The sequence below is a fragment of the Orbicella faveolata genome, unplaced genomic scaffold (genome assembly GCF_042242905.1).
Source record: "Orbicella faveolata isolate gen_17 unplaced genomic scaffold, um_ofav_v1 contig_36, whole genome shotgun sequence".
NCBI classification, from domain to species: Eukaryota; Metazoa; Cnidaria; class Anthozoa; order Scleractinia; family Merulinidae; genus Orbicella; species Orbicella faveolata.
Genome location: NW_028301565.1, coordinates 13,080,001 through 13,097,396, shown reverse-complemented (window position 1 = coordinate 13,097,396; position 17,396 = coordinate 13,080,001). Strand labels below are relative to the sequence as shown.

The 17,396-nt window shown below is 38.6% G+C and overlaps 2 protein-coding genes and 1 long non-coding RNA gene across 4 annotated transcripts; 1 reads left to right on the top strand and 2 right to left on the bottom strand.

Annotated features, from left to right (window-relative positions):
* Nucleotides 1-9: 9 nt before the first annotated feature.
* LOC149102326 (uncharacterized) lies at nucleotides 10-4,007 on the top strand. Its single transcript, XR_016202467.1, has 3 exons — nucleotides 10-180; nucleotides 1,329-1,352; nucleotides 3,403-4,007. It is a non-coding gene; the product is annotated as an uncharacterized LOC149102326 (long non-coding RNA).
* LOC110064309 (skeletal aspartic acid-rich protein 1-like) lies at nucleotides 870-6,674 on the bottom strand. 2 transcript variants are annotated; one of them, XM_020771344.2, is made up of 4 exons: nucleotides 6,341-6,674; nucleotides 4,009-4,460; nucleotides 3,207-3,440; nucleotides 870-2,192 (listed from the first exon to the last, which is right to left on the bottom strand). In XM_020771344.2, exons 1-4 carry the CDS (start codon nucleotides 6,375-6,377, stop codon nucleotides 1,869-1,871), a joined length of 1,047 nt encoding a protein of 348 aa, XP_020627003.2. In that variant the 5' UTR covers nucleotides 6,378-6,674; the 3' UTR covers nucleotides 870-1,868. The 2 variants fall into 2 exon arrangements, with proteins under 2 accessions (XP_020627003.2, XP_020627004.2); XM_020771345.2 differs by having other exon boundaries at nucleotides 6,518-6,674.
* A 1,522-nt stretch (nucleotides 6,675-8,196) lies between these two features.
* Nucleotides 8,197-14,423, bottom strand: LOC110064230 (acidic skeletal organic matrix protein-like). Its single transcript, XM_020771247.2, has 4 exons — nucleotides 14,278-14,423; nucleotides 11,393-11,916; nucleotides 10,123-10,374; nucleotides 8,197-9,563 (listed from the first exon to the last, which is right to left on the bottom strand). The coding sequence occupies exons 1-4, from the start codon at nucleotides 14,321-14,323 to the stop codon at nucleotides 9,309-9,311; spliced, it is 1,077 nt and encodes a 358-aa protein (XP_020626906.2). The 5' UTR covers nucleotides 14,324-14,423; the 3' UTR covers nucleotides 8,197-9,308.
* Between the last annotated feature and the right edge of the window lie 2,973 nt (nucleotides 14,424-17,396).

Sequence of the window (17,396 nt, the reverse complement as noted above, 5' to 3'; positions counted from 1 at the left end):
CTTGTGCCCAGGGTCATTCTCGTTCCCAGAACCTCCGTTTCTTTTGGTCATGTGGTCGGAGAAACGGAGGGCTCCTACAACTTCAAACCGTGACACCTGGAATGACAAGTTTTTGCCGTGCAAGTTACGAATTAGAATGAGTATTTTCTTCTCTCTGGCTGCTCAAAAAGGTCCTTACATGTAAGTGACAATATTACTGAGAGTTTTGAAGATAGAGTTGCAACGCTGTCCTTAGGGTTGAGGTCATCCCAGGGGTTTTCGGATTTCAAGGAAACAAGGGATATTTTGGAATTAATTTGAGGGAACAAGGGATATTTCTACCATTAAAGGGAACTGTGAGAAAAAATTGTAGGGAACAATGGAATTGTTAATAGGGAAAAAGAGAGAAACAGGATCCAGGCCGGAACATGCTCCCGCTGGGAGACCCTCAGGATTCTTTCTCAATAGATATAATATTTTTTGGGAGCCACTATAAAACATGCAATCAGAACAATAGTTTAACTGAAGGAAACAACTACAGAGTACAGAGCCCCTTTTTGACCACCCCCTTAACATGTGTCAAGACCTTTTGAAGAATGAAGTATAACATGATAGCGTAGTGTTGTTATTCAGTCAATGAGTTGTAAATAAGTGACCTGCTATTATTCAAATTAATGGGAGGGGGCAGGGGTGGAAGATGGATATAGTAGGGGAGTAGGGAAAGAAGCAGAGCATTGCAATGAATTAATGCATGTTTCAGGTAACAACCCACCCTCCAAAAAAAAATTCAAACACCCCCTCATCTCCATGAAGGCCACACTGCTATTCAAAATCAAGCAAGAGAGCATGTCCAAATTGCAAGCAGCAAAAACTTTGCTGGAGTACAGATGCCAGGCAACAAAGTGACTTGAGATTTTAATGACCATACAGTTTACTGAGCCACCAGCTAATAACATTTTGTAATGTTCAGAACTACTTGGTTTAATTATGTGTAAATAATAATTAAGCTCTCTTCTCTTTTCCTCATGTCAACATTACAGTTGAATTTGAAGCTAAGATATATCAAACAAAATTACAGACTTCAATGTCCTTATAAAATGGTCTAAAATCTGACAGTACAAAGTCATGCTTTGCTTTAGTTCATTTTACTATGATTCTAAATGTATTGAAACTAGATTATCTAGAGTAGAGATTTGTGGAGGCCAAATTTTGTTTTCATTTCCTGGTCTCAGTACATGAGGATGTGTGTTGTCAAGCATAACCCTTAATTTTTCCCATCCAAATCCAAGAACTGGGGAAAGTGTATCACAATTGACACAGATTTCTTTTCTGGCATACTTCTCCTTCAGATTCAAGGCTCAGAGGATTTAAGGGTATGATCACCAAATACAGCATGATTACTTTTAGTTGCTAGTTTGCAATGTACAAGTACAATCTCTAAATTATATTTATTAATGAACACAAGTCCACTTTGTGCATGAAGGACTGTTTCATTTAGTCTGAAAACATTGATGATCAGCATGTGTATCATGTCAGTCCTTGAACACTTACATCATTATCTACAATAATAATAATAATAATACAGTGATAGATTAATTTCAGGAAAATGCTACTTTAAATCCTCACAAGTTTTAGCCTACAAGATTATCTGTTTTTTTTCCTCTCTTGTCTCACACACTCACATTTTTCTCAGGGTGCAAAACAAATGCCAAAAAAAAAAACAAACAAACAGATGCTCTCACATGGTGTTTAAGTTTTGATGGATTAAAATGAATGTCATGTCAGTTACAGCTCTATTGCATTGCTGATAATTGTCAACTCAGATATTAAGCTTTTACTGCAAATATGTTAAAAAATAACTGCTTCTTTCTGGAGTTTAACAATACACATTATGCTCTCATGTTAAACGAAACTGCGAACATGGTAGCCACAGACACGAAGAAACCAAAGCACATTAATTTAAATGATGGTAGTGAGGCACTGCTTGTGTCTCCTTCACTGGTGGTAGAAATGGCAGTGGTGGTGTCTCCACCTCCTCCTCCTCCTCCACTCACCTCCCCACCCCCCTCGCTTCCAGCAACATTAACAGTAGGATCAATCATGACACTGTTGTTAAATTTGGGAATGCGGAAGGTAAACAGTTTCTTGCTGCCTTTGATCTCAAATTTGGGAAATCCATCAGACATGTCAACAATTTCTTCATCAATTATGATCTGAAAGAAATAACAAAAAACACTATTGGCTTTTGAATTATCAAGGCCTTTTTTAAACTGTAACAAAGCCAAGGTAAAGCCTACATATGAGCCAAGTGGCCCATCAGGCTGGTGCCTGTCTTCCGTTTCCATAGCATGAAGCGACTAGGAGTAATTCTACTTCCCCCTTTATGGGATGCTGGTCCATAACAGGGTTACATTACCTGCCACATTAAATTTGCTGGTACCCATTTATACACCTGGGTGGAAAGAGGTACTGTGGGAGGAAAGTGTCTTGCCCAAGAACACAACACAGTGTTCTCAGCCAGGACTCGAACTTAGACCACTGGATCCAGAGTCGAGTGCACTAACCTTGAGACCACTGCACCAAGGGTTCTCATTTAAGTCGCAAAATAAAAAGTACTTATTTACTTACATAACAACTTCATAACCCTGTCAAGATTTGAGTGCATTTTAATGATTGACACTGTTGAAAGGGTCACCAAGAATAATGCCAACAGGAAAAGTAAGATTGTCAGGGTTGCCAACCATGAAGAAAGCAAGATTTTGCTAACTCTTCATTGACTAGCAGCACTTTACTGTGACCACATTATTAAACCAAGTTAATGAAAAGTACCCTTTTAAATGCTTCTAAGAATCCCACCCCTCTAGAAATTCCAGTAAAGCTTCTTACATTTCTTTAAATTTCATGGTCTTTAACAGAACCCCCACCCCAGGAAATTCCAATCCCATCTGTGATAGGTCAGGAGTATTCCCTGCTAGCAGAAGCTCTTTCTGGAACTGCATATTAAATGTTGAAACTCATAATCTCGACTAGCAAATGGTTTAAAGACTTAACAAAACCCTTTAAACTCTTTGAAAATTAGCCTGACTAAATTTTTTTTTGGAATAGCCACCAAACACTGCATGTCCGAAAATATTCCAAGAAACAGTGAGCATATATATATTGACATCAAAACTATTGGGTATATACATATTACCTGCCCTTAGCTAGTGCAAGAAGTAGTTCCATACCTCATTGTTCAGCACCACATCTGAACCCCCACCCAGATTATAAACCTCAGGGCATGTAGAGTTCTTGTGACAAATGGGCTTTTTCTTTGATTTCTCTCGGTCCTTCTTGCTCTCTTTCTTTGGAGTTCCCTTGCTCTTTACTTGAAGTGTGAGATCAATGAATGCGCCTGTTTCCTTTTTGTTGCCTGCCCCACAGTTGTCAAGTCCTGCATCGCAGAACTCCCAGTCCCTGATCTTAGGAGGAAAAGAACACAACAAACTTATTGATAATGGCTGGCAAGTCTGGATTTGGGGTATTCTCGTGGCTTTCACAATGCACATGATTTGACAGACCCTCAATGGTCTTAAAAGCCCTCAAAGAGTTGGCTGCTAGTGAGATTTTCATACTGATATGATGACAATTATTTAACTATATTTTACTTCATATTTAACAGCTAGCCTGTAAACTGGAAAACCTCAAAATCTTGGCCTTGCAAGCAAGGTCTCAGTTTGAGATTTTCCTGTAAATACATCACTCTGAGTTATTAATAAGTAGTTATTAAATTTGTCAAGAAAATGGAAGAAAAAACGTTTTAGTAAAGTTTATTTGTTATTGCTTATTTTTTTTAAAGAGAGTAACATTGTATACTTAGATACCTTGGTCTTTTTCTAGGAATTATAGCTATCTTTTTGTAACTTTATGCATATAATTTTTGCATCCCTTTTTTCTTTGTATGTGCTTTTTGTGAGATGTTTGAAATTCAGTAAAGAAAAGTTAGCTTCTTATTCAGTACACAATAAACCATGTCTGAACTGAACAAACCTTGATGTTGAACTTTAAAGATCCTTTATACACTGAAAATGACTCATTACCAAATGTGACATTGCCACTCTCCAGAAACAGGAAGACCATGATATCAAGGTTAGCCTGTGGTCCAGACAGGTATGCTGTCAGATTGACATTCACCACCTTAATTCCTTCATAATATGACACATTGTCAGCCTTTGTGAATGTAAATGTCTGACTCGCCAGGCTGTTCAAAGCATGCTTTCTTGGACCACTTTTGCCAACAACATTCCCTTGTGAATCGACCTCTTGAATTGCATCCACTTCAAATGTCAAACGATCTTCATTGGCTTCACTGAAGTTTCCCTTTGTGTTGTTGCCAATTAATTCTATCATTATTTTTCCAGACTGACCAAGAACTTTACACCGTACCCCACCTCCACTTAATTCTGCATCTTTACCATCACAGCATGCTACCACAAAAAATGCTGTAGTGGAAAAAATGGAAAAACATTAACTCTATTACAATAAAATAAGTGCCTGTATTTCAATGTTTATAAACTGCTGCAAATAACAAAATGGTACATTTACTATCAACCTTCCATACGTTTTCCAGACATCATTATTTAATTTAATCGAATGTAATTGTTGGCGAATTTACTCTTGAAGAGATAAAAGAACATTTTTTAATCACTACAGTATCACATGTTTTTGCTATAAAAGACCATAAAAGCTGTAGTTGAGTCGCTTGAGGTTTGGAGGCTGATGATCACTATTGTCCAGTGGTGGGACATATATTATCAACTGTTAAGCAGACAGAAGATGGGAAACCATTAGGCTGGGGGCCCAGGGGGGGGGGGGAGTACTCCCTTATATGGGCTATATAGGTATGTGCGGCCCCAAAGGGTATGGTTTTTCAGCCGTTTCAGTCATAAATAGGGTATTGATTTTGGCCATTTTTGGTCTCAAATAGGGTATGGTTTTTGTACTCTAGTCTTGAATTGGGTATGTTGTATAGAAGAAGCTACTTTTTCATCATTATCGACAAGACCATAAGCAAAAGCCTGTCAAAACTTATGTTTAGGGCAACTGTGTCAGCTGCAACTGTCATAAACAGGGTATCAAATTTTTGGTCAGGTTATAAACAGGGTAGGGAAAATCGCAAATTTTGGTCATAAATAGGGTAAGGGTTTTGGGAAGCGGGCCGCACACCCCACCAAATTTTTTCTGGGAGTACCCCCCCCCCCCTCCCCGAGGCGATATTTTAAAATAGAAAAATAAAATGATATGAAGCAATGTAAAAATAATGGCCTTATGTGTTACCACAGGTCAGGAATTATATTGGTCAGGGGAAAAAATTATTCTGCTCGAAGAGTAAGCAAGAGACGACATGGTGAATTTACGCAAATGCAAAATCAGGCAAATTGTTTTCCCGGTTTCATTCTCGCCAAAAGAAAGTTGTTCCAAACTAACAAGAAGTGAAGAACTCGGGCGGTGCACGCATTTGTGCTTGACAGTCGGATATAATTACAAAGCTACAACGGTTGACGAAGCAATTATAATAACAGGCCATAAATGCAATATAGAGCAAGCCAAGCCTCTTGAAAATTCTATACGTAAAGACCTGTAGCGGTGTGCATTCAAGGCATTTTACAGCCGGTCGGTCTAGTTAGGGATTGGAATGTTTGTGCTTCGTATGGGCATGCACAATTTACTCGAAACGCCCTCCCAAATATGACTTGAAAGGGAGGTTTCGAAAGCTGCCGAAACAACGAAAGCTAGCGGATGTATAAAGTTTGTCAAGCGTTTCGTTATTTTTCACTAGAATTGGTTGCGTGTCTACAGATAGCATGACAAACCACCCATCCATGCCACGTGCTTACTCGAGTGTGATTCACGTGACCACTAAATTCCTTTACAGCAAACGTTTTTCGACACGGCGAGTAACTCAATGGTGCTTACCTTTGTCAAGAGTTTTCGAAAATAAAGTAATTACTGATTTATTTCCAGACTGCTGTGTTTTTACTAACAAATTCAAACTTGTGGGAATGTTCTTGTTTTTCTTGCAAAATGAATACCCTGTGACCTTCACCCAAAGTTGATGTCCTTTATCCTTCATTTTTTAACCTAGGGCTTTGTAAATGATAACGAATGATGCATTCATTCGGCCAAATGTCTGGCTTTAATCTAGCACGATAGCCTCGGGTAGCAATTGTTTCTCGTACAAAACGCGAAATTTTAAAGCATAATTTGGGACACACAGTTTCATCTTTGGCAAAATGTGAACCGGATATAAAATCTCATTCGGGATAACCTTTACTATACTATCAAACCGTATTTCGCCACATCATGGATTAAGATATCTTACCGCAAAAAGTGAACAACAAGCCTCTACTGAATCCCATGACTGTAGTGAAGTGACAAATCCTCTGTTTGCTCCAGTGCCAAAGGCAGATTAAAAAAATTATGATCTACCGAGCCGGCTTTATATTGTGCTTGGGCAAGAACAATGAAGCTATTCACGTGACCCTCATGGGAACTTTACCTTTTTCACTTGCTCGTAAAACTTGAGTGATTGCTCAGAAATGTTTTCTATTCCCGTCAGTCAGTACTTGTCAGATTTCACAAAGATAAACCGCATGGACTCAATAAACATATTAGTTCCATAACGTTTCGATTACTGATTAATTTGTCGTTTTTGATTCCTTTTCTTTCTAGAATTAATGTTTTTTTTTTCTTGCTGTGACGATTCAAATATGTACATTCTTGGAGCCATTTCTGGTAATGACAACATTTTAAAAGAAACATAACATATATTGTCGTGGAAACTCTATTGTTTGTGAAATAAATTGTTTTTTTTCTAGAAAACAGTCAAAACAATTTCTAAACTGATCTTAGGTAATCAAAGCACGTATCGCTGTTTTATAAATGGAAAGAAAAGTCTTGTCTGAATGATTTCGAATATGCTGACTTGAGCATGTACAGTTCTGTAAATCGTCTACAAGTTGGGGGTATTCATCTTCATTCATGCTTTTCATGTGAACTCATCATTTTTGTGAAACAAAAGTGTAATTTGTTTGTTTACCGAAACTTCAATATCTAACAAGCATCTGACTAACGCTCCGTCCACACTACGCCGGAGGAATTTGAAAACTGATGGAGGTTCGTTTCCGTCCACACTGATTCGTCACGAAATGGAGCTTTTCGAAAACGCTCTTTAAACCGGAGGAATTTGAAAACGCTGACTTTGCGTTTTAGTGTGAACGGAAAACATTTTGAAAATGAAGCTTTTCGAAAACGATGACGTCACGATAATCATGTGATTTCCCTGCCAGCGGTTTCCTCAAACACAAATCCAAAATGACCGGTGATTGGTGCGTTTTCAAATTCCTCCCGCGTAGTGTGGACGGCGCCTAAACATCCCCATCGGAAATGCAGCTTTGTCACATGATGATTGGCGCTGACAATTGCGTTAATCAAGATTTTATTCCTTGGTTAAGTTGAAGATAGATTCGGGAGGACACTCTGGCCTGTAAGTGAGATTGAACACCACCTATTTTGCGAGAGGAATGGGTATTATAAAATTAACTCCTTGTTGCAGCTCGGCATTTGATACTATTCTGCTCACATGTGACATGTAACTGCATGTGAACATACCGGCCACATGTAACAATTGAAACACAAAAGTTTAACAGCAGTTGCGTTTTTTTTTTTTTTTTTTTTTTTCATGTCCATCTGGCCTGTAACCTCCGCTATCCCCTCCTTTGCTCATATCTCCACCTCCCCCCTTCTCCAGGATTGGTGGAAGGACCGATGCTGGTTGACCAATTACCTCTAATGACTCCAGTACTGACTTCCACCTACGTACTTCCCTCGCTCTCACCCGAAATGACAGTGGGATTAATTACAACAGAGTTGCTAAACTAAAAAGGTATTTTTCCCCAATTAGTTGTTAAACTTCGGGATGTCGAAGATGAATAGTTTCCTGCTAAAGGAAAGTAAACTACTTTCCCACTAATTAAAGACTGGAGATGAGTGGCCAGGAAATGGAATGAAAACAACCGTACGACGACGACGACGCTCTATTTTAAGGGAGTCTCTATTTTAATTGAACTTATTCGAAATGTTTTCACTGACAAACTACACAGTGTTAATTTATTTGGCTGTACTTTTCCATCATTTCATATCTAAAAGTTAAAGTTTAACTCCAACAGGGAAGCATACTTAATTGTGTATTTCAACAGTTTATTGAAAGAACTAGTGACTACACAAGATACATTACAAATTTTTTATAATCCCACACGTATACATAAAATTTCTACAATCATCTCAGTTGTTACGACACTTCCTTTTTCTTTTCCTTTCCACTAGTATTGCTTTGCATGACTTGCTACAACGTTGAAAACAGCACGACCTCATAACCTGTCACGTGATCATTCTCATAACCAAACGGCGTTAAGGGTCGCCGGCGACCAACCCGCTGGCTGAGGAGCCTGAAGGCTTAGGATATGAGGGTTTTCATCCAATACTCTCAACACTAAGAGTATTCGTTTCAACGAGGGATTTAACCTGACAACAGCAGGCTCTGATTTTCGCGCCTCGTTCTTGTTGACTCCCAGTTTTTCGCACGACCCACGAGTTAATGAGAGGGCAGAACAATTAGAGTTTGACCCCAGGTTTCTAAGGGCTAAATTTGGTCTCCAGAGCCATCTGCCAGTGCAAATCTCAATTAAACGCTTTGGTGTTCCAGCTATCGTATATGCTATCATTGTATCTAATGTAATAGTGCAATCGGTACTATTAGCTACGCTAAAATGCTGTCATTAACTCGTATTTAATGATCTAAGACCATGGAGAAATCTTAAAGGTCAAGATGTCGCTGGGTCTAATGACCCACCTCATAGAAAACAAAATGTAAAAAGTGTATTGCTGCGCAGCATTTTGAGCCGTGATCTATTAAACGAGTCTCCAAATGTGGTGTCATTTCTCTTTACGTAAGAAAAATCAATGTACTTGCTAAGAAATTACTCGGATCTTTTACTTGGTCTCTAGCAGGTATGTTTTTTTACATCAGACTCTTAATCTAGAAAGAACAATTATTTCTTCGAAACACGAAGTGATCGATAATGCTCGAAGCTTCAGCTATGTAACCCTGTAACAGCTAACCTGATAGCAACTGCAACGTGAGCTGACAGAGAGAAAAATATCCTACATACCCAAGCTCTGTCACAAAATTCAAACTAGCTATTCACTTGATTTCAATGACTATCTATCCGTATCAATTAGCGTTACTACAATCTAAGCTCAGCCTGACGCGTTATCCGTGTATTAGATAGTTAATAGTGAACAATGAGCATGCTCAGCAGCAAAAGAAAAGAAAAGAAGTGAAGCGATTCTGCGGCATTGTGACCGCCTCCTGCTCCGCCGCCTTGCTGGTTCCTGGTGGGAGCTCCGACATTGACGCTGGGATCGATTATGCAGGTGTTGTTGAACTTGGGGATGCGGAAACTGAAACTCTTCGTCATTCCTGTTGAGACGAACTTGGGAAATCCTGGAGGGAATGCTACGTAGTCGTTGGTGCCGGTCAACACCTGGAAAAGTAAAAAGGAGAATTGATTAGGGATCGCTTTCAAGGAGTTGTGCGGGTATCTATAGAGATCTGTTCAAAATCAGACTAACGTGGTGTGAAGGCGAAGGGTCCGCGAGGGATGAACAACAGAGAGACAGGAGAGGAGGTGACAGTGCCGTTCGTCTTAATTAGCCATGAACTGGAAGGTAATCCAATACCAAACGTTTGGAGATTTTTTTTCAAATTAGTTGTACACTTTAGTGTGCTATCTAAGTGCAACCATGTTTGCCCCCAGTTAAGGGCGGGGAATTGAAAATAGCATTATGTAGGACTACTAAAAAACCCCAACTTGCGTTGTGTATATAACCGTAAATGCGATGATCATTCATGTCTTCATATCTTTCTCCACAGTTCAAATATATGCGGATCTCTCATATATGCACTTGTGATCAAACTCCCCTCGCTTTCATGTAAGGCGTTGCATACGTCGTGGAACTGCATGATTCTCTCGTCGCACAATCCTTTCGAAAGACTGTGAGACAAAGCAAAAGATCGTCCTCGTTTGGAAGTGAGTTACCCACCACTTTGTTGAGCACCATCTCTGAGTTTCCACCCATGTTGAATATTCTAGGACAATCATCATCCATCTCGTTGGGATCGTCTTCACAAATTGCTTCTTTGTTTGATCCCTGTCGCTCTTCATCTTCCACCTCCTCAGGCTCCGCCATGCTTTTGATGCTGAGTTGTAGATCAAGGTATTGGCCTGTTTCCTTCTGGTTGGTGCTGCTGGTGCAGTTCTCATTTCCCATACCGCAGAACTGCCAGTCACTGATCTAAGATAACAAAAGATTATTTCGACGCTATTATGTAGTCATCACAAGCTCGAGTAACAAGTGGACAAAAACTTTGTACCGAGGTTATTAACATTGTATTTCAAACTTCTCTGCGACTGTAAAAACGGCAATAAACACCAAATGTTGAAAACAAATTTTGAAGTTCATATCAAACACTTCAAAGAGCTTAGCGGTGAAATGAAACTGATGATGAAATGTTACCTGTGATTGCATGCACGATGAATTTCTCTGAACTTTGAAATTTATTTTCTCGAGTTCCGATGGGAAATTGTTTTCTGGTGTTATTTCAGGCAACCATTTTTATCTTTAGTTTTTAGAAAGTGCAAAAAGACTGAAATAGACTTAAAATTATTCTGGTACAAGGTGTTTGTCCACTTAAAGCTGAAATTACTTGAGTTCCTATTGGATTTCATCTTAAATTCTTCGTTCACTCTCTCAATGAGTTCCAGATTAATTATAGTTCCACAATCAAAAATTGTGCAAATGCTCACGAGAATTCTAATTTGCTACGTCAGCACCGCGTCATAAACATGCGTCATGATGCACATCACCTCTCTCGCGTAAAACGCCAATCAACTGAAGTCAAGTTTGGCTTAGCTTAGCTAAGTATCTCATCGACCCACATAAAGGTAAGTGATATATCAAACACGAAAGAACGTGTTTGACCACATTTCCAAACACCGAGAAGAGAGTTGAAAATACGACGCGCAGCGGAGTATTTTTGACGAACTTCGATGTGTTTGGAAATGTGGTCAAAAACTGTCTTGAATGTTTGATATATCTTCTCAATCGAAACCAAAACTAAGGAGAAAAGGGAGAAATAAAATCGTAAAAAGCTATGCTAATTTAAAAGATCAGATATCCACACACTGTCACGGTCATGATTTCCTTTGTTTCAACATGATGAATTATTGACGAGTTTGACAACGCGAAGTCACACATACAGTAATAACGCTATCAGACCAAATAAAGTAAAAGAAATTCATAGAAAACTCACCTTGATGTTAAATTTTAAAGTTCCACTTTGCACCCGGAATGTCTCGTTACCAAAATTAACGTACCCTGTCCCAAGGAATACCATAACCATCAACTCGAGATTTGCCTGAGGACCAGCGAGGAAAACTGATAGGTTGACATTTTTGACCGGGATTCCTTGATACGTTGACGAGTTGTCCAGTGCTGAGAAATTGAAACTTTGAATCTGAGATGCCAAGGAGTTTAGGCCATGCGTTCTATCTGAAGGTCCACTCATTCCGACTGGCATTCCCAGAGAATCTATTTCTTGTAGGGAATCTACCTGAAACGTTAACACGTCCTCATTGTCGTCGCTAAAATCCTCCACTTCGTCGTCGTCATCGTCGTCGTCGTCATCATCATCTTGTTCAAAATAAAGTGTCCTTATTTTTCCAGTGTCACCTTCGATTCTGACTGAAGTATCATTTCCACGTATCGTTACCGTGTTTGCGGCTCTGTCAACTTCATCTTCGTCAGCAAAGGATGTTACGAGGAGAGTGGCTACAACTAGAAAAGAAATAGGTCAACTCAAAGGGCTTGATAAACGGTCACCTTAAAACCAATCTCAACGCAGTTTAGCAAAATGTACCTAAGTGTCGTTAGACAATGGCAGGAGTTTCGAAAGAGGAAATATTTGGTCGTGAACGCATGCAACATGCGATGACCAATCAGGGCTCAGATACTCCCTTCTTCACCAATAACGTCAATGCGATCAATCTTTGCCACCTTTGACGGCAGTTACATGTCCTGGCGTCGAGCTCTGTTAGTGTTCTTGCCCGAACGTAGCTTGCGTGAGGGCGTGAACCTTGATTTAAAATTCTCCCAAGTAATGTTAGAGAATTATACACAGCCGGAAAATTTAACTCAGGGCGCGCGGATTTGATTTGCTCCGCCTTTGAATACTCTAATCAGATCAGGGTAATACATTCACTTTTAAAAGTGCTGTATTTTTTTGTTTTTTTTTAAGCTGTTTCTCCCAACCACACATCAGAAGTAAACTACAATTCATAGCCTCTTTGTTCTGCATTCGACTAACAGTTAAACAACCACAACTGTGATATTCGAAAAGTCAAGGAAATTTTGATTCTCAATGACTAAAAAACAAAAAGTACCCAAAGGCTAGCACTTAGTATTTTTAATGTAGCTTCACTTAACTTAATATTGATATATGAGAAGAACCATGCATTGCACTATATTGGCCATAGAGGTATCATTTGAATAGAAGTATAGACACACTGCAAAAAATGGCGCCGATATGTGAATAGCAATACTTATACGTCATAAATATCACATTAATGTGAAAAATCCTTTGTTTGGAAACATTAAAAAGAGGCTTAGGATGTATAAATTATTGTTATTCAAATTTAGGCGCCACTTATGCAAAGTGTGAAAAATAATATAAAAAAAAAGTGGACCACATTCGTGTCAACTTGTTATTGTATAAAAGAAACAATTATGGCAAGTTACCAACCGTCAAAATTGTCGTGATCACTCGTACCGCTGTCACTGTGAGCAGGTTGCGTGCTTTTAGCCAATTAAACCAACATCAAAATATTGCTTGAAGCACTGCAGCTCACAAGTTAAACACGGTTAGAGACATTTCATTTGCAAAATCAGTAAACTCTAAAAAAAAACCTATCATTCATTTTAAACAATAATCAACAAAAATACTTTTTAAGAGCTTTTTGATAGGTTTTAATAGTTTTTTTCTTTTTTCATCACTTTCAGAGGCTCGGAAAAATTTGTTCCAGAAGAACCGGCAAAATTTTGAAGTACTCATATCGGTATTAGAGGATTGGTGTGTCCACTCGGTCTAGCACATCTGGAGTCTGAGTACGAATCTGTCTACTCCGGAACTTGAGTCGAACGTCGGTTTTCTTTGCCTTTAAAATCATTTCTTAATTTATCAGGGACTAAAACATGCAGTAATGTTTGTCGTTATCCTTCCAAGCGGACAGTTGAATAAAATTTCGATGACAGTATGCCTAATATCGATATTACGTTACTGGCAATTTTGTAGAGACGAGAGTCTTGTGATAAGTGGCTTAATGATTTTTGTGGTGTAAGATGGCCTCTGCAATGGCTCCATTTTGTTCTTTTGAAGCTGACATTATGTTAATCGCCTTCATGATATTGAAATGTCGAGTATGTTCAATCGCGTAATGAAAATGGGCTTCAAGTGGATTTCTTATACAAAGAAATAAACAGCGAATATGCCAGGGGGAACCTCGTGCGTTTCGAATTTACAAACTTAATAATATGTTGCTTGGACCACGCTCTTCTGAGGCCTGTGACTACACAGATTTACGAACTTAACTTATCGAATTAACTTGGCAAGATCTGTTTTTGGCTCGAAAATAAGTTCCCCATATTGAGTTTATTGCGTGAGTATTGTGGCCCCATCAACTCGCTTAATGTTCTTTATATCATGCACGTTTACCTTACAACAAGTTTTGATCCACAGCTGCAATCGAAGTAAATTTGGGATTCTTTTCTAAAATTAGGGTTTCAGACCACAGATATACGGTTCATTGTTGGTTGTCGAAGCATTGCACTGACATACTAATTTAAATAGTAAGAAGCGAGAAATGCCAAGAGAGAGATCGAAGATAAACTAGAATTTACTTTGTGGTATCGATTCAGTTGAAGATCAACTAACACAAACCAGCTCAGTTTAATTTTGTTAAGGTCAGAGCTAATTGGTTTTACCCAATTCTCCTTCCAAAAAGACCGAAGTCTATTTATAACACTGCATGCTCCGTTGGTAATCGTAAGAAAAATCGGGTGTTTTTTTTTTTACAGAAGGGAATGGAATTGGCCATTGTAAGCAGTATCTAAAGTTTTGCGTGTTTCTAAAATAAAGCTTACCCAAACAGACGAGAAGCAAGCCATTTGAGAGACGCGAAGAGAACATCTTGGATCTTATCACCTGATCAGCGAGACCTTTTCGTTGCACGCAGAAGACAAAATGTGATGAACAACATCAGTTACAGGCGCATTAATATAGCAACCGGCTGAAGAGTCATTAACTTTTGTGACGTTTCAATTGGCATTCGTGTGTGGGTGTTTTTACTTCATCAATATTTTCACTGTTTCCTAAAATTGTGTTAACATTACACCTCTGGCCGCCGGACGACCCATTTTAAAACATCCTGAATTAAATCTGGCCAACTTTATATACATGTTGTATTCACTTCTATTAAAATTCACCCATTTTCGACCACTTTGCAATCGTTGGTCAAATTGTGATCAAATATTCAAACCATTTTCTTTCGTGTTTGATTTATTTTGGGGTAATGATTTGTTTGTACAAATACTTTGAGTGGTTGTTAAGGCAATATTGTTGTTTACCAAATGTATAATTTCGGAACATTCACAAGAGAAAATTCTGCATGCAAAGCTCTGCTGTACGCCATTCAGTCTAAAGTTTTGTTTTCAGCTGTGTTATCATGCATGCAAAAGGTTGTTTTTGTAAAACTCTTGGAGACATTTAGGATCGACCAGTTCACAATGTTAAACGAAAACCAGACTTTTTTCGCTAAAAGCGAGAAACGTAGAGAGAAAGTGAGCCAGCCAACTTTTTTCATTTTCAAGAATCGCGTGACCTGCTATGATAATTTTCTAAGAACGTAGGGCTTGACGCTGGACAAAATGAGATCATCTGCATTAAATATCACAGGAAAAAAAACTTTTAAAACGAACCAAAAAATGCCTTTAAAAGGTTCCGATTTTACGCCAGGCTAGAGCTATTAAGGTCACGTGATAAATTCGAAAGGCAAGAGATTGAAGAGAGAATAAAACCGGAAACGGCAAAATAAGAAGATTCCTTTATGTGCGTTAACATGTGTTTGCTTACTGATTTTTTAAGTTTCACACTAAGTTGCGTGACCTGCTATGTTAATGCTTAAGGCTAGTAGAATAAACTAAAGATGAGATCATAACACAAATTTATCCCCAGCTGAACTTAAGAGACATAGTTCATAGTTGACTTAAGCGGACAAATTGAGACTTCAATGAGTTTGAGCTGAACTGTAATTCTAGCATTTGTGAGCTAGGGAAAACGGTTATGTCAATGCTAGGAGCGCATACATTTGCACACAGGCACAAGTCTTGTTCATGTAATCAAACAAATTTTCCAGTTGATTTTCTACCACTTGAGAGCCACTTTGCGGTTTGTTGTTTTCAGTCCTTTTAAGTTTTAAGTCATGTTATGGCACTCGGCAGTTGGTACCTATACCATGTGAAAAACTAAGAAAATATCTCTTTTTAGGACTCTTTGCAATCAAATCTTCTGAATGCCTTGACGTGCTATATCTGTGTCTCGTCTGATTATTTTCCTTTTAAACCATTTCCGTGGTATTTCAAGAATACATCTATTATGTAGTCATTCTTAGTGGACGCAGTTAAAAACTAATGACTTTTTCAACATCCTATTATTCATGGCAACCATAGAGATAACTGCTGTATTGCTTAAAAGGCAAAGGGAACCTCCTCGAAATGCGAATAGTGGCGCTTGTTTCGGAACGGGTCTTTATCTGAGTAAATACTCGGAAACACTCGTGTTTCCATGGTAACAAATGGAAGTGTCAAGATTGCGAAGAGGACGATGTAGAATAACTAGTTAATTGAACTTGAATTCAAAAACCTATTATTATCTCAAACAAAAGGTTGTGCTGCGCCAGCGAGCTAGCCTGAGTGAACAGTTATTTTTCGGTGGTGTAAGGTCTATCACGGCAAATTAATGTGAACACCATGTCAAACTAATGGAAAGATGACTTTTCAGGGGTCGACCCCTCGTCGGAGCACATAAACACCATATTATGGTGTTTTGAAATGTTGGCAGACTCTATGACTCGAGATAAAATATTTATCATAATTAATTTACTTTTTATGTGGCGAGTTTTGAATGTCGATAAAAAAACTGAATTTATGTGCCTCACTAAAAATTAACCACAAGATGCGATCAGAACACTGTCGTGTGTCAGAATTGCAACAAAAATGAATCTGTCATGTTCTTACTAGTTATTTTAAGATTTCTCCAGACAAACGACCCTATGTAAAAGGGGGGAGATCTTCAATATAATAACCACTAATTGACAAAGTTGCGTTATTCCCAAAATATTCCATGGAATCGTCGTATATTGATTTAAAATTAACGAAAGGAAAGTACAAAATCTGATTGGCTGAAAGCTGCGTGTCTGTAACTCCATAGAAACAGCATAAAGTCAACTTTCCGTGTTGGCTGTCTGACAACTTCACACTGACCGTGAGTGCCAGCTCAGTGATATGATGAATAGAGTTATCTGACACACGACAGTGTTCTGATCGCATCTTGTGGTTAATTTTTAGTGAGTCTCTGGGTTTGGCACTCAGACTAAGATGATCAAAGTAACTGAGAAAAGCGAACTTGTTTAACAATGAAGTTAACTCCATCGTGGGACACGTTGTGGCTTTATTTCTTAGGGAAGAAGCCTGTTGTTTGAAAACAACCGTGAGAATTTTCCACAAGACAATGCTGTGTTTGTCCGCTCTAGTTACCGACGTCAACTGAACAGTTGAGAAGCTCTTGAGGTGCAAAGCACCAATTAATAATGACTTTAAAATAGACAGACTTAATTCTCAACTTTGGTTTCCACCTCAGTTCAAATATGTGACTCATTTAATTACTTCATTATCGCCCAAAGCACAATTTTTTTGTAAATAGAGGCAGCCATTTTGTTGATCGGGATATTATACCTTTTCTCTCATTTGAAAATGAACTCGAATTTGACTGAAGCTTTCAGCCTTAGAGCGACGGGTAAATTATTTACGCATTTACAGTGTTAGCAGCTGAACTGATTTCATATTTCACGGAAGTCATTTGATTCTTTTAGAAGAGGATGCTTGGTGAAGGTAGACCTGGCATTTTTCCACTCCATATAGCTTTTTACAAGAGTTAGCTGGCAGTCAAACTCGGACCAAAGAGATAGGAAAGGACGAAAGTCAAC